At 40.5% G+C, this 22,943-nt stretch overlaps 1 protein-coding gene across 1 annotated transcript in view; it reads right to left on the minus strand.

Annotated features, from left to right (window-relative positions):
* Positions 1-22,943, minus strand: part of MMP20 (matrix metallopeptidase 20) — a 49,402-nt gene that overhangs the window by 11,740 nt on the left and 14,719 nt on the right. The window contains exons 3-8 of the mRNA XM_075197659.1: positions 18,311-18,459; positions 15,355-15,480; positions 15,102-15,263; positions 8,097-8,223; positions 3,170-3,303; positions 2,217-2,373 (exon numbers count right to left, since the gene is read on the minus strand). Of these exons, the coding sequence (XP_075053760.1) occupies positions 2,217-2,373; positions 3,170-3,303; positions 8,097-8,223; positions 15,102-15,263; positions 15,355-15,480; positions 18,311-18,459 (855 nt within the window). The remainder of the gene's footprint in view (positions 1-2,216; positions 2,374-3,169; positions 3,304-8,096; positions 8,224-15,101; positions 15,264-15,354; positions 15,481-18,310; positions 18,460-22,943) is intronic.

The raw sequence follows: 22,943 nt of genomic DNA on the forward strand, positions 1-22,943 counted from the left end.
ACATTAAAGTAATAGTGCTCACATTTGATAAATAGATCTATTTCCCTCCAACCAACCCCAACATTAATGTTCTCTGTGCAGCCCCCACACTATAGTTTAGCATAGGCAGCCCCCCTCACTATAGTTTAGCATAGTTAGCCCCCCTACAGTTTAGTATAGATAGGCAGCCCCCCCTATGCCACATAGTAGTGCCCCCTTACAACATTATGCCACACAGTAGTGCCCCAAGCAACGTTATGCCACACAGTAGTGCCCCCAAACATGCCACACAGTAATACACCCAAACAACATTATGCCACACAGTAGTGCACCCAAACAACATTATGCCACACAGTAGTGCCCCCAAACAATGTTGTGCCCCAATGTTATGCCACACAGTAATACCCAAAATTCACATATACCATGCTATAGTGTCCCCAATTGATATTATGCCCACAGTAGGGCCCCCCAAATCACATATTTCATATGCAATAGTGCCCCCAATTCACGTATGCCATGCAATAGTGCTCTTAATTCACACACACACACAATATATATATATATATATATATATATATATATATACACATACACACACATCATATATGTATATATAATCATAGGCACACTTCTATTCTTAAACTTTACTAAGGCACATCAAAAGGATGAGTAACCAAGGCACATACAGTAACTTAGACTACCTTGGGCGGGAAATGCACATGGTGGAAAGTGCAAATGCAAAGTTGTATGCACTGATATCTTATAGTATGAGTACCAATTCAAACTTCCCACAATAACCTAGTAAGTATGTTCATCCTCTAATTATGCATGGATCAAAAGTTAATTCATAAATACCCCTTTCAAAGTCTTCTTCTCCATTTAGCGGCGGCAGGAACATCATCACAGGGTGAGGGGGCGGGTCACATGATCGCAGCTGCGATCGTATTTGAAAGATGACTGGCTGTCACTGACAGCCAGTCATCTGCAGCAGCGGGCACCCTGGATGACGACAACGGGCCTCCAGGTAAGCTCCTCCCACTACTAAAAGGGGGTGTGGCCGTAAGGTAGCCGGGCCTACCGGTGGTTTTACCGGTAGCCCGCTGGGCCAGTCCGACACTGTGTGGAGTGATGATTTATGCTTCACTGTTTGGTAGTCAGATGGGCGAGTCTGGGTTTGGCAGATGCCAGGAGAACATTACCTGCCTGACTGCATTATGCCAACTGTGAAGTTTGGTGGAGGAGGGATAATGCTATGGGGCTCTTTTTCAGGGTTTGAGCTAGGCCCCTTATCTCCAGTGAAGGGCAATCTTAATGCTTCAGCGTACCAAGTCATTTTGGACAATGCTATGCTTCCATCTTTGTGGCAACATGACTGTGCCCCAGTGCACATTGCAAGGACTACAAAGACATGGTTTGATGAGTTCGGAGCGAAAGAACTTGACTGGCCCGCACAGAGCCCTGACCTCAACCCCATCGAACACCTTTGGGATGAACTGGAACGGAGATTCTGAGCCAGGCCTTCTTGTCCAACATCAGTGCCTGACCTCATAAATGCTGTACAGAATCAATGGGCACAAATTCCCAGAGAAACACTACAACATCTTGTGGAAAGGTTTCTAAGAAGAGTGGAAGCTGTTATCGCTGCAAAAGGGGGTCCTACTTCATATTAAAGTATATGTATTTGAATACAATGTCATTACAGTCCTTGTTGGTGTAATGTTCAAGCGCCCAAATAGTTTTGTCCATATATATATATATATATATATATATAAATTTATACCTCTGAACGGTATTAGCATCTACCAAGAGACTGCTGAAGTATAGGAGAGCAGTCACATGACAGCTTAAGTCACGGTATGGCCTTACCTGGGCACTCTATACAAACTTATCATAAGCTCCACCGCCCTACAGCAAAGTCTTGTGAACTGAGACCTCAATTGTATATTAGAGGATGCAGTAAATTTACAATAGACATGACTTGCTAAAATAGGACACAAGGAAACATCCATTTTTAAATAGTCCACCAATATCTAGATTAGTGGTTGCATCAGAATTGAAAATATCTTTTCAGTATGTTTCTTTTTTCTTCCAAAAGGACCCCCAGGTATTGACATCCTACTTCTTGTGACAGTGCATTATCTACCCTATAATGTTTCAAGCATTAACTACTACCATAAAAAAGTTAACAGAAATCCATAAAAAAACAACATATAATCCTATAGTTATTATAAACCTACCTGTAAAAATCTTCCCCAACAAAGAACAATGTTTTCCTAGAACTCTTCAAGTAGATAGCAGCATCTATTGCCTGCACATTGCTGGGAAACCCAAAGTCATGAATAGGCCGGGGAGGACCTTGGATCTGTAGACCTCTTGTAGCCCAGTAATGGGGACCTGTTGAAGACATGAAACATTCTGTCATCCACTTTTGTATATGTGAGAAAATATCGTTAGCTTTATATTTCAAAGTATCGGTGGAGGATAATTGTACTGGGATAAGATGGCTAATTTCAGCTTCACTTGTGCTCTACTTGAGCTTTTCCCACTTATTTTCCAATTACAGTAACTTACTTAAGCTGAATAAATTAATGTTAAAATTGATTAGCCTCCAATAGTGGTATGTTTTAGATTTAATATTCCTGGCCCAGAAATCTTTCTGTTTCATAGTGAACAAGAGCCTCAAAACATTTATTTGTGCTGTTAGGGGACTCTGCTCATTCCATTATCTAACTCTCAGCTGTAGTTTCCACTTTGATTTCTTTCCCCTCATCATGTCATGACACTGCCCTTGTTATATTCAGAATTGTTCTCCCTAATATAATCACACAGGCTAGACCAATCACAGGCTCTCCCAAGATCAGCACACTCAGCTCCTGATAACCTCTGTGCTGCCAGTGACAATTCTAATGATCTGATTGGTTATAGCTTATTCCATCCCTCCCCACTTCCAAACTGGCAACACAAGGACAATATGAATAAGTATTCATTTAGCAGGTAATCCTGCTGACTATATAATGATAGTGAAAGACTGTTCTTCCTGTGTCCCAGACACCTAAAATTTGATAACTAGCTTAACTAGGCAAGGAAATGGTGCCTGAAATACAGCCATGCTTAAAACGGCATATCCTATATGAAAAACAAAAAAAAGAAAAACTCCCATCCAACAATGGCCGGTCTTCATCTGTCTTACCTTTAAAAAAATATGCTGTTCCTTTTTCAGCAACTTCGTAAGCAGCGTCCACATTTGACATAAGCTGTGGAAAGGAGCTGGCTATAGAGCTGGGTCTAACACTGGCGAGATGAGCCTGCCTTCTCCAGAAAGACCTTTGAACACAGAAGATGGAACACGATTTGTTTATATATTAATTTGGAAGAATTATGAACTCCGATGTAATGTGATGTAATGCCTGACCACTATATTTGACAGCTGTTGCGCATTCTGTAAACTGAAAAGACAGCTGTCCATCTTATAAGATAGATTGTACCTGATTGGTCAGTGGCAGCTCAGGTTCAGTCACATGCGACACTACTCTTTTACTGACATATGTCTGTCCATTACTGTGATTATGCATTAATCAGCCAGGGGGAGAAACACTGACCAACTAGACTAATCCCGGTCAGCTGAAACTGACCGGGATTATATTACCGCATTGCCGGTCTTGGCAGATGTGTATATGATCTCATAGGCAAACCGAGGGGGGTTTCCTAGTGCCTGGAACCCCCTTCCAGCCTGGGGTACTGTATGCTTGAGGTGGTTGGACCCTGCCCAGGGACCAGCCACTTTGCAGCTTGTGTGCAGATCATTTCTGTCTGCACTGTTCACAGCCATCTCTCCCCAACAAGTATTGAAAGCAGCAAGAACAGGTAGGAGAGAGCAGGACAGTCTGTCAACTGTTCTGACACACTCAGTCAGGACTTTGTCCTGATTGTAAGGACAGTTGGGAGGTATGTCCCGCTTCACATGGCTCTGCTCGAAAAGGGAGAGCTGTGTGCACCTAACAGTAGTGCACGCAGCATTGCCCGTGTATATGATGGGGATAGGAAGAGTTGGAAAGCAACCAAGCACTGTCTAAAATTATAGCTACGCCCTGAAGCATGCTGGCCACACCCACTGGTGGTGTGACATGGAAACCCCTCTCTACAAATCCTGCGTTTGCCCCTGGATCTGTCTACTAAAAAATTAGATAAAAATTTGAAAAAATTATTGAAATAATAGTGCACAATCTTTCAATTTTTGTCTGCTATTGATCCTAAGATGGCGATAAGACAAGAAGGATTGTGGCAATACTTCTACCTCCGCCAGCCTTGTTGAATAAGTTTCCAACTTTGCATGCAGAAGCTATCACTGGTCAAAGCCAAGGGGTCTTCCACAGGGCTATTGTCAGCGCTAAGTCCTTGATAGGTAGGACAAAGATAGGGCTTTTCGCTCTTGGAAACTTGGACATGCTCATAGAGGATAACATAGTAAAGTAAAATGAAGTTACCACTTTTTGATTTAAGATGTTGTCTCTAGATTTCTAGAGTCGGACCCTATGTTCCCAAAAATGTCAGCAATGCCGTCTTTACAATCTGTTCCACCAAATATACATCGCGCACATTTAACAGTCCCTAAATTAAACATTTGATTAACTGATTTTAATCTGGTTGTGCAGATTATAAACTGGTTTGATTAGAATCACTTATTGATCCATTCTTGAGTTTTTATGTGAATTAACATTGTTTTTAATATATTTATATACAGTTTAACTGATTTACTTTGATTTTGTAGTTACGTCTTATTACAGGCAAGCAATGCTTTATATTGGTTAGATTCTGATATTTTGGTATCTCTGTCCTCAGAAGAACCAGCCAATCATCATCATCATCATCACCATTTATTTATATAGCGCCATTGATTCCACAGCGCTGTACAGAGAACTTATTCACCTCAGTCCCTGCGCCATTGGAGCTTACAGTCTAATTTCCTAATGTACACACACACACACACACACACAGACTAGGGTCAATTTTGATATCAGCCAATTACCCTACTAGTATGTTTTTGGAGTGTGGGAGGAAACCAGAGCACCCGGAGGAAACCCACGCAAACACGGGCAGAACATACAAACTCCTCACAGATAAGGTCATGGACGGGAATTGAACTCATGACCCCAGTGCTGTGAGGCAGGAGTGCTTAACCACTGAGCCACCATGCTGCCCCAAAAGCTATTAATATTTGAGACTGGAGAGGGGGAAACTCATCTACTATGATTAACTAGGAAACGTTGGGAGAAAGTATAGAAGTGAGAGAATGGAGGTTGTGGGGAGGGGGCACTAATCTACTATGAAAACAGGGAACAGTTGGGAATAAGGATACAGAAATCCAAAGAGGATGTAGAGAAACATGAGTGGGAGACTCCTCTGCTGTCAATAACATGGTAAAGGAGAGATAGAGAGAGAACCATTGTGGAAGAGAGAGAACCGGTAGGTGGGTGAACACTAATCTACTACAAATAACATGGACATGTTTGTAGAAAGAGGGAGACATGGGTGGAGAATTCTGGGGTTGGGTAAAGCAGACAATGGGAGTTCCAATAACCATGCCCCGTTCGGCAGCAGTATGAGGCCGAAAACGAATACAGCACAGCGCCCCGCGTTTCCTAAGACTACTAAATAGCCCCAACTACATAAACAATCTACAAATTACATAGCACATTTAATAGGATAGTTTCATTACGAGTACATATGATGAATCCTGCTGCAATTCAATTAGCAGTTTGGCTTATTGCTTAACCTTAGTTCTTCTGAAAAGCAATAACTGCAGTGATCTATATTGCCAGCTGATGATTTAGATGATTTGCTGATGTAATTTCCTCACTAACTCACAATATTCTGTTCCTCATTGATGGTAAACGCTACCCCTCAAGCTTGAAGCCCAAATATCATCCTTGACACAGAACGGTCTTTTCTTCTTCACAGAAAATCTGTCTTCAAATTCTGTTACTGACACAGCAAAAGCTTTAAGTCATGCCCATAATGTCCCAGATTAACTGATACACCTCCCTTCTTACTGGTCTGTCCCTAACCCAGGGGTCAGCAACCTTTTTGTATTGGTGTGCCGGCTAAAGCTTTGTCAAGCCCAGGCGTGCCAGTTGCATGTTTTTTTTATATTACAGCACTGGGGTCATGAGTTCAATTCCCGACCATGGCCTTATCTGTAAAGAGTTTGTAAGTTCTCCCCGTGTTTGCCTGGGTTTCCTCCGGGTGCTCGGGTTTCCTCCCACACTCCAAAAACATACTGGCAGGTTAATTGGCTGCTATCAAATTGACCCTAGTCTGTCTGTCTGTGTGTGTGTGTTAGGGAATTTAGACTGTAAGCCACAATGGGGCAGGGACTGATGTGAGTGAGTTCTCTGTACAGTGCTGTGGAATTAGTGGTGCTATATAAATAAATGGTGATGATGAGATTTATATATATATATATTTATATATGTTATTGTCTGTCAGTTTTTGCCTTGTAAAAGAACAAGTATTTTGTTGTAAATATGCTACCACTGGCAATAGCAGTACTGTCCCTGGTGGTAGCTCACTGAAAACAAAGTCCATGAAATTTATTAAAGGTATATTGTGCTTACCCTGCTATCCTCAATTATGTGTCACTGGATGCGGTTTTGCACCTGTTCGTCCATGTCGCTACCATATCCAGAGGAACAGGAGAGCGGTAAGGTGTGAAAAGAGCAGAAGTGGAAGATGAGGGAGAACAAGCTGCGTTGCAAAGCGACAGTCGGTTGTGGGGGCTGAGGGGAGAAAATGGAGGGGAACAGATGGTAAGGGGGGGGACAGAGGGAGACACACAAAGGGGGATAGAGAAAGGGACAAGCATGTGTAGAAAGAACACAGATTTTGGGCACTCGTGGGCAGGAAATAATTGAGAAATTGAGACAGGAAAAGACCAGGGGGGTAAATGTATCAAGCTGAGAGTTTTCCGGCGGGTTTGAAAACTGGAGATGTTGCCTATAGCAACCAATCAGATTCTAGCTGTCATTTTGTAGAATGTACTAAATAAATGATAGCTAGAATCTGATTGGATTCTCAAACTCACCGGAAAACTCTCAGCTTGATACATTTACCCCCAGGATGGAATGCAGGTGGAAGAGTTAACTGGCTAGGAGAAGGCTGAATCATTGATTGTGTACCGCAAGGAAAGCACTCACATGGCATCTGTCAGGTCTGACCAATAGAGGAAACACTCACATTGCATCTGTCAGGTCTGACCAATAGAGGAAGCACTCACATGGCATCTGTCAGGTCTGACCAATAGAGGAAGCACTCACATGGCATCTGTCAGGTCTGACCAATAGAGGAAGCACTCACATGGCATCTGTCAGGTCTGACCAATAGAGGAAGCTGAAGGGAAGAGTAGAAGCCGGACGCTAGATGCTGCAATGCCTCTGTAAATGAACTCACTCATGCTCCAGCCCAAACGGAGTACTGGGGAGAGCAGCTGTGGAAGCACAGAGTTCCCGAAACCAGTGTTCCCCCTTGATGTCTGGACGTGGCCTAAAACGGCTCTGCGTGCCACGTCTGGCACGCGTGCCGGGGGTTGCCGATCCCTGCCCTAACCAGACTTTTAACCCTACAATCCATTTTGAACGCAGCTAGACTATTTTTATCTTTATATGCTGCTACATTCTGCCATTACCTAAAGTGGTTGAGTGTATTTTATTAAATCCAACATAAAATAAAATATAAAATACTTCTACTAACTTACAAACCCATTAACAAAACTACACCAACATAAATCTCTACCCAATTTCTGCACCTCCCAACATTACTCGATACTTGTTCCTATCCCCAATATGTACTGCTCTCGCTCTGTGAAACAAGACATTCCCATAACCGCCAAAAGACACCTCTTCAGGTAAGTTTATAACATTCCTGAACCATCTTTGCACTGTCTGCTCTTTTTAAGAAGGTTAAGTCTTTGCAGGTAAAACCGTTGCAACACATGACTTTTTACGGTGTTTATGTTGTGTAGCTGATCCGTATAATTATAACACAACTTGAAAGTTAAATATCTTCCCATATCTATAAAATATCTTTCTCTATTTCAAATAATCATGTGGGATTATATTCACCTGTCCTTAAAGAATAAAAGTTCGTTCCCTAAAACTGTAACAGCATCAAATGATAAATTAGGGTCACAGTGATGTGAATTAGGTGTTTGTGGTATTATAGACTTTTCTTGTCCAGATTTCTTGTTTCCTGAAACAAAATAGACAAGATCAAATATATAAAATATATCATTCTCAAAATTATGTTAAATATCTCTTTTGTAATTTTTATTCAAACCCTTCAGAACTGAATGTAGTTTGCACCATAATAACCCAAACAATTTTATTGTTTTATGTTGCCTTGGGTTTGCGGGGAATGACTTTATTTTACCTCTATGTCTACGCAACAAATACTAAATTGTTTTTTCCTTTTTTAATAAAGAAGGATTCTATTTTGTGGCATATTGGATTACATATTTTTATTTTATATCAAGGGTATTAGATAAGACAGACAGGCAGAATCACACAAATTTTTTTTTATTGCATTATTCCCATAGTTAAGTATATTTAATTAGAGCAACCCCAGACAATACCCTTGTGTCTGGATCCACCGTGTCTCACAAAGAAATGGAAATGGGATTGTAGCATGTGTATTTTTGCTACCGGTATTTTTGCAAGGGCGTTTTTGTGTGACATCAAACAAAGTCATATGATAATTTGCATCTCAATGAGGGGGATCGTGTTACCTGGACAACTGCATACCTTTCCTAGCAGGGGTTCATTGTATCTTTGTATCCTGTCCTTTGTAGCCTGTGTGCATGTGCTTTAGATTTACCAGAGATTTGTGTAAATGAGACAACAAATAATTTTGTAAGTCACAGATTGCTGTAAAATTGCATTTAAGTCCAATTTTAGAAAATGGATTGATTCATCTGCTAACACTTATGCATTAATTAATATTAATATGTAGACTCCCAGCACCGATTTAGCGGGGCTTAGGTTAGGGAAGCAGAGGGCTAGATTACCTCCTGCTAACATGTGTATAAAATTTGTATATAAAAGGGCAGAAGAGTCCCATGTAAAGTATGATATCTTGACTTCTGGATGAATTACCAGTTCCACAAACTGGTATGCAGCAGACTGTATGAACTACTTTAGAGCAAATAAACACTATTCCACTTGCAATAACCTGACACCAATTTCCTGCTTTATCCTGTGGCCTACAGATAAGGCCAATCTCTAATTTATTCCCTGGGTGTCCTGTTTTGAATCCAGTTACCATGCAGTACTTATTCAAAGTAAGCGGTCAGGAGGAACCAGCCACAGTCACCAGAAAACAGATGCTGTAGCAGCTATACCAAACACCCTGAATTATACGGTCCCTGGTGCCTAGTGCCTAGTGGTGGCCGCGACTTCTCTCATACAACTAGTGCTCAGCTGGCAATGGGCAGTTGGAGAATGTCTGGTAGCTGAGTACCACCACTAGGCGTTGTCTGTAATGGCAGGTTACAGAGAGTAAAAGCGTAAAACCACAAATTAATTGTTGAGAGAGGAAGACAGGGTGGCAGAATAAGACCATCCTGTCACAGTTTATAACTGGTGGTAGCACAGTGGAATATCTTGCTTGCATAAAGATGACTTTTGTAAAGTACATGGTGACAAGCAAGATTTGGTGATGGTGGAAGCAACAATTACTGGTTCACCGTCTGCTTTCGAACCTTACATTTTATGAGGTTGGTTATTATTTACTATACATTAATTTGTACCTCACACCTTGTTGTGGTGGTGCAAACCATCGTTCACTCTCTATTTTGTCACAATGGTAGAGTGACACCCCACATTTTCTTTAACCTTGATACATAGCTGTACAACCATATACATTTATGGTCTGTTTATGATGTTTTGTGTTTTGTTTTTCAACGTTCCTTACTCTGGGTAATGGATTGTTGTGGAATATTCAATCCTGAATTCCTTTTGGATAAAAGATGCTTTGCAGGCACAAGGTATAACTATGTGTTAGGATTTTGGGATTACCTCTTTAACTCTATTGAGCATACATCATTGACTGTGTATGATATTACCTTTACAGCTGTGCTGAGCATTACACACCTGTATCCTTAAATTAGGATGCGCTTCTCTCCTGACCTGATTGGACCTTTGGAGTTTAACACCTCCCTCAAACACACTGTTCTATGCATATTTGGAAGTGATAGAGCTTACTCTGGACTCCTGCACAGGATCTTCTCTGGAATTCTTCAGTGTATTGATCTCTGCTTTAACTCTGGCTCTACAACCTTGGCAAACAGCAAACAAAGACTTCAGACCCTGCACCCTGGCAAACATCATTACTACTCCAACTCAGCATGCTGACATCCAGCTTACTGTGAATTCTCTCTATGAGTACAGCAGCTTGAACATAGAAATACATATATATTGAACATATATATATATATATATATATATATATATATATATATATATATATCTCAAAAACACAAGATACAATAATGGCGCTTATAGCAGTTCACCAGTAAATATAAATAGTCCAGATAAAAGTCTATATTCTTCTCAATAGACACACTTCCCATGTGCGGGCGGCTGCCAATCCTCCTTAAGCCAGGCGATGTGACGTGGAAATACCTATAAAAGAATGGAGGAGGAGGCGCTATTTTATCTAGCATTTGATCATGTTAGGACGGACCAGAATGGGAAGACTTTGGCACAAAACGCGTTGATAGTTCTAATCGTCTTCCCCACCACACTGGGAGTTGATTTTATTCAGATAGGTCTGCTATCTGGTACTCGATATGTAAGTGGCTACTATTTTTATATTAAAGTGCTGTTTATGATATTACATCTTGTGTATTTCAATTTCTGAGGCCATTAGCTGTTTATCCGGATATGGAGCAAGTGTGACCTGTCCATCAATATCTGTGGGACCTCGATATATACAGGCTGCAAAGTTCTGATCTCTGGTACGCATATACCTGCACAAGTGTGTTTTGGGTGTTCCTCGTCACACTCTATGAGGGACTTGTCATTTAATTAGTGTGACTGACCTGAGATAAGCTATTGAGTTCACATATCTGGTACACGCACTATTATATTCGGGTGATGCATTTTGTGGTTGTTTCTCCACTGGTGAATTGATTCCACGTTTGTGTGAATTCATTTATATTACTGTACTACACTATTGTGCTCCTCCTCCTCCATTCTTTTATATATATATATATATATATATATATATATATATATATAGCAAGCAAAAAGAGATATATATGATGGCGCTAATTACCACAGCGTAAATACAATTTGAATAAACAACTGGTATAGATAGTATATAAAGTCCAGTATTGAAGGATCAGTCCCATAAAACAACACTTAGCTCAGTTGAGAGTGGCAGCCTCAGGATACTTGTGGCCAGATGGTTAATCCGGATAACGAGAATACTGCAACAAGTGGTGGCTGCCATCACTTGGGAGGTTCAGACAGGTGCTTGTCCCTGCAGGTTGTGACAAAGGAATGGCTTGATCTTATATATGGTCCAAGAAAGCTCATGGTCTTGTGACTATCTGGTACGCAGTTTATTTTTACCTAGGGTTGCATGTTGCACATGTGTGCTACATTTTTCACCTTTGGGTTTACTACCTGTTTTAGTACTCTGTCTCCTGGTGGAGGACTATGTCTGGTTTCTGGTGCAGTTTTTATATATAACAATACTGCACTATATTATTTTCTATTCTGTTTTTTCTACATTGTCGTTATGTCTGATGGAGACTGAGAGGGATTACCTCTGAAGAGGAAACCTCCATATGACCTTTACTTCCTGAATACATCCTTACGGTACGCAGTTATTACATCTTCCCAACACCATATTTGTGATATTACACATTGGGGCGCCCTACTTGTTTTTTCTGTTGCAATATATATATATATATATATATATATATATATATATATATATTTTTTGCTTGCTGGCTAGGAATGACATCTTTATCACTACACCTGCTGATACCACACTGAAGGGATTTTGGTTCATCTCAATTGTGCCTGGAGATTTGCTGCCTTCAACAAAGGAGTTTGTTGCTGATGCTCCAAAGGAGACAGTCATTGACCCTGGCACATACTATTCCATGGGGAGGTAACCTTGTAAGGGACAAGACTCTTGATGGGATTTCAACCCAATTATTCTGGATGCAGTTTATGCCGAGGCAGGGTGGTTTTGCAATGCCTTTCTGGAATGTCAGGTGACAACACTAAGGACTCAAATCCTGACCGACTTAATTCCCTCCAAATAGTCTGGGTATCCTTAGAGAAAATGGGGGTTGATTTGATCATAGAAATGTGCTCTGTTAGGATATTGGTCTACCATCTGTAACTGTGAGTTAACTGCAACCTTTTAATCCATGCTATAGAGATTTCTCCACATTAAGAAAAATTGTAAAGAACTTCTCTTCCTCCTCTTTGCAGTTAAGGAAATACCCTAGATTTTAACCAGCTTTTGGCATTTTAACATGTTTCTGCATTTCTGACAATAAAAGTACAAATTTGGAACTTTCTTGTCTCCTCACTAATGACTCAACATTGTCTGCTACACTGGGGGTTTAGTTTTTGGCGTTATTCATCCTGATTTTTTGGAGAAGAGTACCTCTTTCTGCAATATATAAAAGAATAAGATGTCAGGGGCCACTAGCACTGGTTAGCTTCATAGTGCATCTTTGTTTCTGTGGCCAATTTTAACACTATTGTGGCTATCTCCTTTTTTGGTCTTTTAACAGGCTAGTAATAGTTGCAAAGTTAGGGATACATCTATTAGCTGGTTATTCCCAGAAATGTACTAACCTGTTTTAATTAAGTAAGAGTGAATGGCCAGTTATGGATGGTCTCTACTTTTCCTCTGCTGGTTTAACTAATCCCCTACCAATTTTGTACCTGAGACATTTGCATTTTGCAGGCCAATAGTACATTTGGAAGGGATACCAGACAAACCTGCAGGCTAGAAGGAGTCAAGTACTGTTTGAATCCTTGCTTGAAGATGAGATTCACAGTCTGTACTGTGGATGACCACATAACACAGTATGCTACTACGGTGCAAGAGGTTTTCAATATTTTCCCCATAATTATTGGAATATGGCTGGAGACCAATATAAACGAATTGGATGCACTTAGTTCTGGAACGTGTCATCTGGTGCTGGGAACACTGTTTTCTCTTTTGCCTGTTTGGTAAGGAGAACCTACTACTAAACATTTGTTAAGGCAAGGGCAATCAGATGTTGACCTTTATCCAAGTGTATTATCAACCATATGAGTCAAATATGTAAATTGTATTTAATTTAGGGTAATCATTACAAAATCATATTGTGCCATCAGGTTTTGGTGCCAGAACAACTGCTTTATTTCAGTTTCTATGTGATTCTTCAACTACACCAAGGTCAAGCATTTTCTGGACCTCTAAACTAAAAGCTTTAGGTATTCTATAGGGTTTTATATTAAGTTTTCTCACTGGTTCTGTCATGATGATGTGTAAGTATTCCAATTTCCCTGGAACTGGGCAAAATGTCTTTGTTCCACCCCAAAATCTCTGACCTCATGATTCGAGTGCACAGAAAATGTATTCGCATCTAGGTCACAGCTAGGAAGATCTGGAGGTTTAAGGTCAACTAGAAACTCTCTGTCTTTCTAAGGTTACTGCAGATTTATATGGTATACCTGTTCTTGTTTTTTTACATGGCTGTGTTTATAATTAATGTATTACACTCTTTTTCTTACTTTATAGGGCCCATACCATGTGGCAGAAAACTTGCTTTCCATGATAAAAACAAGCACCATTTCTCTGGCTGGAAATTCCTGATTTTTGACAAAGCTACTGTATCTATTTTTCTGGATTCTCTGGTCTTTTTTTTAAAAAATTTTTTTGTTATGATCATGAAGGCTGCCATACAATCCTCAAGGCTGTCATCCATACTGAGAAGCCTGTGGAAGTTTGAGGAACTTCCTTGATGGAAAACATCTTTATCAATTATCTTGCATAGCACGGGCTAAAATGTCTTATTAAAAAGCTCCACTAGACCACCTGGGAATGGTTAACATATATTTTGAGATGCTTAATTTTAAAAGCTAGCAAATATGTTGTCATAAAGTCCTAAAACATGGTCCAGAGCTACCAATAAGTACTTATTCCCCTAGTATATTTTATAAGAGATTGACTTACTCCATAGTGATCCTCTCAAAGGGTACTGCTGCTAATCAGTAGAGTTACCAGTGGACTATGATATCCTTTTAGGGGAGGGTGGGGTGCTGGCATTTGGGCATGATGAACAATACTTTGTTATGGCACCTTCAACCCAAAGCCTTCTCTTTTGTGTCTATTGTAGTATGTGGCTGTGGAAAATGTTTTACACTATTTTAAGAACATTTGTGAAATAAGTGATAATTTTCCTACCTTACTTTCTTCACTACTCTGTATATAAGAGTTGGGCGTGTATCTGTTTGCTACATAAGATATGCATTTCTGTGATATACATAAGCACCAAAAATGTGCACTCATACGTTCGTATATGTGTGTTTTTTGCATATTGTTAACTTGCATTTATTTACATCTCCCTACACCTTATGAGACAAAATTGGAGTCGACAAACATCGGCAAAGTACAAAAAGATTTGCAATACAATTAGATGTGAACAAATCCACAGATATACCTTTTGTAGGTGCTGAAGGGTTTGTTCAATGATACACAATGATGATGATGACTATATAGCACTTTCTAGTCGCTTCTGATGGGCTGAATACGTATTGACCCCTCCAGCTTATGGTATTTCTGGTTTGTGTGCTTGGCATTGTGGGACTTCAAATACCTTAATGGCAGTCTCACAGCACGTAAATCATTAAGCTTCTCTTTGAGATGGAAAAGAAGAGCACGGTCAAGAGCAGCATAGGTAGCAGCTATAAAGGTCTCAACAGCTGAGGAGCCCTGATGGTTATTCCCATGCCAACCAAGATTTTTCGAGACATTACTACATTAACGATATCCTAAGTGTCAAACAAGCAGCATGACGTTAATAGAAGTAGCTGAACAATGTGTTTATATACCATACAATGCTTGTATCCCTTTCACGTCATCCTTGGGCAAGCGAAATCCAATAGGATGCTGATATTTGTAGGTAGGATACATCAAAGCTGATGGGTCACTGGAATGTCCAAGCCCCAAAGCATGTCCGAATTCATGAGCAGCCACAGTGAACAGATTAAACCCTACAATGTGGTCAACATTCTGGTTACTTCACTTGATAAAAAAATATATTTACAGCTCATAGCAAAATTCACATAAAAATTGTATACACACCAATTGCTCCTGTTGTCCACCTTTCAGCATTGTCAAAATGGGTATCTCCTCCCAGACCTTCACCTGGTGCAAAAGCATGGGCCAAAGTACCTCGAGGTCCATCAAATGGATAGGAGTCCCCATGATCTAATAAATAATTGGATTCAGTTAATTAGTTCTCTTCTCATCAAAAATATCTTGTGATTTAAAGTTAAACAAAACAATAATAAACAATAAGCATTCAAATGTGAAACTAGCTCACTTTGCTTTAATTGTATATAGTCCTCCTACTGCTGTCAATATCATAATATGTTTGAAACTTCCAGCCCAAACTCTCAAAAGAGATTGAATTTTGCCCAATTTCAGATGGCACATCGAAGTGGGCAGAATAATTGGCAAAAGGTGATCATACGAGAGCACATTGAGAGTCTTCACTATAGATACTTTCTGTCAATGTCATGGATTTTGCTATCAGTGGGCATAATCACAAGGAGACAGAAACAGAAGTTGTCTAAGAAGCAGTTCAGCAGACAAGTGAAGACATTTCTTTGACCTTATCACACCAAAAATGGTTGCTGTATTACAAGTGAACTTTGAAGTCCATCTAAGGACCCACATTGGGAAAAATGTTCTCAATAAGCATGGCTTTACTGCACAATCCGCACAAAAAATAAGCAAAAAAGCCATCTATGACCCATATTTAGAAGCCACAGAAGTCGGCATTGGCCATTCAGATTGATTTAGTGGCTAAAGCAAGTTTAATTTATTTGGGAGTGAATAGAACATTAAGATATGAAGATATGATAGAGAGGCATTGGACCTACTGTGAAGCATGGTGAATGCTTTTTTTGGTCTGGGCCTGTATGGCAGTACAATTTTTCAATCCAGAATGTATTGAATAATAATGACAAAGGACGAATATGAAGATTTTTTGGAAATAAATTAGAATATAAAGCTACCTGAGGGGAGAAAATGTGTGCTCTGCTTAGCAAAGCAATGACCCAAAAACATTGTACATTTTGTGTGGGAATATTTTGATAATCCTCCCACAATGTACTAAAAGGACCTCACAATCTCAGTATCTTAATCCCATTTATCACATATGGAACTAAATGGGAGACACTTAATAATCCATTTTTTTTCCAATGTGACTGATTTTAAAACTGTTTGATGTGAAATTTGGAAACAAAGCCTTTTGAGACCACAACTTGGTACTTTGTAGATTCCATGCCTAATTAATTGGCAGGTCTTAAACATACTGTTGCTTTGTATTAAGTTTGCTTAAGAATTTAACAGAAAAATATTGAAACATCAGAAATATATTTAGTTTTGCTACGTTTTATGTGCACAAAATTTCTTCAGAATATATTGGTTAAAAATATTATAAATGGCCAGGGCTTTTTTTGTAATAGAACGCTCAGAAAGGAGTTCCGGCACTTTTTTCCATGGGTTTTCAAAGTTTAATTAACTTTTTAACATTTTTTTTTCTCTGCGGTGCTGGTAGAGTGCAGCACTGCATCTTAGTGTGTGTCCTGCTTCTGGCTCCGGCAGCGTTGTGACGTTACAACTCTGCCGGTGAGAGGAGCCGCAATCAAGCAGAAAAGTGAGAAAAGAAGCATAGAAGGTAAGTACAGACTACAAAAGCAGGGGGAGGGGCAGAAAGAGAGGGCTACAGAAAAATGATGGGGCAGAAAGAGAGGGCTACAGAAAAATGATGGGGCAGAAAGAGAGGGCTACAGAAAAATGATGGGGCAGAAAGAAAGGGCTACAGAAAAATGATGGGGCAGAAAGAGAGGGCTACAGAAAAATGAGGGGGCAGAAAGAGAGGGCTACAGAAAACGAGGGGGGCAAAACATAAATGAGGGGACAGAAAGAGGTGAGTTCCGGCACCTTTTTTCTTACAAAAAAAGCACTGTCAATGGCACTTGTTTTATCATAATTGCATGTACCCCAATATTTGTTTGTACATTGCCCTATTTTCGCTTGTTTCAGTCCATTTTAACATATCACATACAGAGCAAAATATAGTTTTAGGGACTTAGAGCTGGCAGTTGCAAAGTTGGCTCAAAGTAGCTCACTATTTACATTAATGCCCTAAAGATGCTCTTTCACAAAGACATAGAAATCTAATACTAGCTATGTAAAACTGGGACAGAAGTAGTTGTGAGTCATCACAACTGGATTTCGTGCTGTGTTTCTCTATTTTATTCTTAATAAATGACCCATCATGTGGTTTTATGTTGAAATTGCTAGTCATCTAAAAAGGAAAACACCTCTTGGCAAGATTGTTTTATACGTATAAACTGCACTCAATACAGCATTGCACTGTATGGAAATGGGCACAAACAGCATTTTTGTTCCACCAAACACCCCTACAGGAAACTGCAGAGCTGTGGTTTTAACAGAGCATTGCAGTCAGGCATGCCTAGGTCAGGTTGTGGTGGCACAGGTAAGTATTCGTTTACACATCTACCGTAACCTGCAAAGTTTAATTAAATTATATGGGGCGGTCTATAGACACAACGGGCCTGAGTCATTAAGGAAAGCAAAGCATAAAGAAGGAGTAACTTTGCACCTTGGAAAAACCAGGTTGCGTTGGAGGGGGAGGTAATTTTAAAATGTGCGGACAGATTTATAGTTGGGGCAGGGCATGTCCTAGATCAACTTTAATTTGTAGTGTACATATAAGCTGTGAAATATTTGTGTGCTATATGACAAAACAGCCAGTATTTATCTTATGTGCTAAATAATAAAGTAATTTGCACCCCTTGCTTTTTAACATGGTTTGTCCCGAAGAACATTTACTCCTTTTTTTTCCGTACTTTCCTTAATGACTCGGGCCCAACATATCTGGGGTTGGAGATCCCCTTTAATTAAGACTACTAATGGAGTGTTGAGGTATATCACTGCTGTATTAGATTCTGTAACCTTATAAAATGAACAGACAAAACATTTCCTACTTGAAAAGCCATAGTACCTCCAGATTCAAAGGAAATCATGATGTCTGCTTCCCCCTGATTGGTTCTCACAAAATTTAGAGGTGTGGCATCACTCCAAGCTTTCAGGCCCATATCTATGGCTTGATCGACTTCTAGTCTACTCATGCTAGATGTATACTTTGCAATCCTAAAAAAGAAAGGTATTGTTGTATTTAGCAATGTGACATTTTCAGTGACCTTATTATAATCTAAAAGGGGTTGTCCGCTTTTGGAAAACCCCTTCCTAATTAAACCACCCCCTGCATATAGCAAGTAGAAGGGGCCTCGTACCCTAGGAAATCCCTTACCGAAGTGAGATCGAGGTTTTCACTGCGGCTCTCGGCACTGGTGGCCGAAGTCTATCCATAGCTCACCAAAGAGCTGTATGGATGTGTGATTCTGGTCTAGTCGAGTCTACTCTACAGGTAACAGCGGGATCCCTAGTGTGGGGATACCCCTACTTGCTATATGTTTAATTAAGAAGGGACAGTCATAATCCTGCATGGAAGAATATTTATATAATATTTAGTAATATAAGTAGAAGTTGTCGTTTTGCTTTGCTTTGAAGAAAGTAAGATTAAATAAAATATAATGATGCTAATAGGGCAACACCATGAAATAAATTTGACATTTTATTTGACAGTAAAGGTCATTTATTTATTAACAAGGAAAACTATGGAGTCTGCACAGATGCAGATTGGGGGCATCCCATACTAATTGTTGGCTAGCCGCAGTAACATGCCATATTGTGCAACCGTGAAAAAATTAGATTTCACTTTGCTGGACGAAATATTGTAATGAACTCCAAGGGCTGCAGACTGCATATTTTGGGAGGCATCCTTGATGCAAAATTACCTGATTTTTGCAGATCTTGAAACTGCGATAATCAGACTCCAGGGGGGGTATTCAATTGTTTGTTTTAACGCGCTAAAACAAAAAAAAAACGAGCGCTCTAAAAATATTACCGTTAATACGGTAATCACTCGCTAAATTTCATCTCGCAGCTCCCTGAGCAGCGAGCTGAAATTCAGCCCGCTGGCAGCGAGTAAGTACCGTATTAACTGTTTACGCGCGCAAAATTACCGTATAATATAAAGTTTTTTTAGAGCGCTCGTTTTTTTTGGTTTTAGCGCGTTAAAACAAACAATTGAATACCCCCCAGGCATTACTTTAAATAGGGCAGAACTTATTCACTTTATCATAAATAGCTAGATACTGTATTTAATATGTCCAGGTGCTCTCTTTCACTCTCTGCAGCAGGTTTATATATTGATGGAGGTGCTTCTCTGCCTATGCAGGCAGAAGAGTTGGAGTGACAGTCTTGCAGACTTGTATAAAAACACACTCTGTGGTTCATACACAGGGGTAGGGCCAGTAATGTCACTGTAATTCAAATGTCTGCCAAATCCACTTTGACCTGTATGAGATCCCTTCAGGGCACCTGTCCTAAAGATGTTGGAGAAGTTTCATCTGTCTGTAGTACAGAGGTAATTCATTCATTTTTCATACAGCTGCAGTGAAATGTCAGACTGACCAATGTATATTACCTTTATGATTCCATTGCAATTTTGGATTTTAGTTGTCTTTTAACTCTCTAGCAATAGAATTGTTTTCTCAAAGCTGAACTTTTAATCTACTTTATTTTTCATCCCTAAAGTCAATAATTTCTAGATCTTCAACCTCAATAAGCCAATAGTGGATGAAGGAAGAATCGTTGGGCCTGAGTGATTAAGGAGAGCAAAGCAAAAAAAAAGGAGTAACTTTGCACCTGGGCAAAACCATGTTGCATTGGAGGGGAGGTAAATTTAAAATGTGGGAACACATTTATTGTTGGGGTAGGGCATGTCCTAGATCAACTTTAAATATCAGTGTAAAAATAAATTTATCAATTATTTGTGTGCTAGATGATAAACAGCCAGTATTTAACTTATGTGCAAAATAATATAGTAATTTGCACCCCATGCATTATAACATAGTTTGTCCCGAAGAACATCTTTTTTTGCCTTACTTTCCTTAATGACTCAGGTCCTTTCTGTCTAATTGCTGCCCAGTGAGTATACAAATGTGTTTTCTTTCCCTGCACTAAAGGGATTCTGGGAAAGAAAATAAATGGTATTAAGGATTGTTAGTATTTTCACTGCTTTATTGCACTAACCTCTTCTATTAAGGTTTAGCATTTCTATGGTCGCACTGCACATGCAGTAAATACTTCTTAAAGATAGAGTGCTCATTATAGGCTTGAGAAGACTAATGGCTGCTCAAATCAGGTACTTCCATCACAGGTGTGGAATACGATGATAAATTAGTTGAACCAAACAAAAGATTTGTATCTATGGTGCTTGAGGACATAAGAGTACGGTATAGATGTAATGATGGTGCAAGAAGCTGTTGATTTGGATAGATTTGGATTTTTCTACCATTTTCTCTCAATATGGTAGAACATGTTTTACTGTAGTCTGGAGATACGGTTTCAGTGGGGATGGAGAAGCTGTTAGCTAGTGACAATTCTTCTAAGTGAGATTCTTACAAGTGTATTAACTAATTTAGTTAGTACAGTTAGAGATATACAAGAGATGAACAAAAGGAGAACAGAAGGGGAACATTTTACCTGCAAACACTGCTATATGAGGACAACATTCAACAATCAGCCCTGAGCTCTGATATCCTTCACCACCTGGTTTGTTAACTGCCTGGACTCTCCCTGAACTGTTTCTCACACTTATTCAGGCCTGCTGCAGTATTATGACTTGGTGATTCGTTTTATGCTGCTTGGATTCCCACTTTTAATACACACTGTTGCTCCACTTAGTTTGAACTTTGAACTGACTCCCTCTTGTCCTGTGGACTTGTATAACCAGCTCAGTGCACCTTGTATTATGCCTTATGTTATACTATTGCCTTCCAATCATGCCTGATGTCACTGTCTCATCTAACTGTTTTTTCTAAACACACCCATCTGCTATCTCTGCTGTCCTTTCTGCTTCTTATTCCCTGACTCATACTTTACATCTCTTCTTCCTCTTTTCTCTCCTTCTACCTTTGCATTCTTTCATATTACTCACCTCTTGTGCTCTCACCATTTCCTCACTCCACTTGTTAGCCTTTACCATTCTTGTTTTCTGAATTCTTTCAACTGTCTATTCCAAACCTTCTCTAGCGTTATCATGATTTACTCCTCTTTCACTTCTGTCCCCTCCCTCTATCCCCCTGCTTCCCATGTTGAACCTTTCCATATTCTTCCTCCTCCTCACTCCCCCCTCTCACTTCCCAACCCCCTCCCTATTTCACTCCTCTCTTCTTTTCTGTGCCTCTGGGCCCCTGATCTAACACGCTGCCCCATCTTCCATCTTTTCCTCTCTCCTCCCTTTCCCCACTCACACCCTCTCCCTCGTGTCCCCTTCGCTGCTCTTCTCTCAGTGTCAGTCTGCTACCTACCACCTCCCTCTCTTTCCCCCCAGGTAATCTTCTCCCTCAAATCACTCCTACCTTCTGCCTCTCCCATTTATAAACCCCCTGATCTGCCCCATCTCCACTCCTCCCCTACCTCTTGCTCCCCTGCCCCTTGTCTCCTGTCTGCTGACAAATCCCCTCTTATTTCTGCTTCTCATCCAATTCCAACCCTCTCTACTTGTCATTCCCCTTGCTCCATATCATACTCACCCTTGCAGACGAGCAACCCCAACAATCTCATCCACATCTCTCCTCTTCCCTCTCTTCCACTATCCTGTGGTCTCTGGAATGCCAGATCAGTCTGTCGCAAATTGACCTCTATCCATGATCTCTTTATCTCTAGATCCTTCAACCTGCTTGCCATCACTGAAAACTGGCTATCCCCTGAGGACACTACCTCTCCAGCTGCTCTCTCTTTTGTGGGCTTGTCCTTCTCCCACACATCCAGACCTGGGGAATGGCAAGGTGGTGGTGTCGGCATACTTCTCTTCTCCTGCCGTTCTTTTCGGGGTCTTCTCCCTGAACCATCCCCCTCTGTTTCCTTCTTTGAGGTACACTCTATCCGCCTATTCCACCCAGTCCACCTCCGTGTTGCGATTATATACCGTCCTCCCGGTCCTGTCTCCCAATTTCTTGATGACTTTGCCACCTGGCTCCCTCACTTTCTCTCCTCTGACCTTCCCTCCTTCATCTTGGGGGACTTTAATATCCCTATAGACAATCCCCCAGATCCTGCTGCCTCCAAACTTCTCTCCCTCTCCTCCTCCCTTGGTCTCATTCAATGGACCTCCTCTTCCTCCCACCGCAGTGGCCACTCCCTAGATCTGTTTTTTTCACACCTCGGTAATGTCTCTGACATCATTAATTCAACCTTTCCTCTGTCGGACCACCATCTCCTCTCTTTTAGCATCTCTCCACCCCTCTCATCGTCCCCGTCCTCCAAGGTTACTCTCACCAGGCGTAATCTTGACACAGTTGATCCTACCAGTTTCTCCTCCTCCCTGGGCTCGCTCCTCTCCCCCATCACCACCCTTTCTTGCCACGATAAGGCTATCTCCTTTTACAATCGCACTCTTACCGCTGCACTTGACTCTGTCGCCCCGGCTGTTACCGTCAAGCTTCGTCGGTCCCAGCCGCAAACCATGACACACTAAACTTACCCGCTATCTTCAAAAATGCTCC

This window comes from Mixophyes fleayi, chromosome 2, assembly GCF_038048845.1.
Source record: "Mixophyes fleayi isolate aMixFle1 chromosome 2, aMixFle1.hap1, whole genome shotgun sequence".
NCBI lineage: Eukaryota > Metazoa > Chordata > Amphibia > Anura > Limnodynastidae > Mixophyes > Mixophyes fleayi.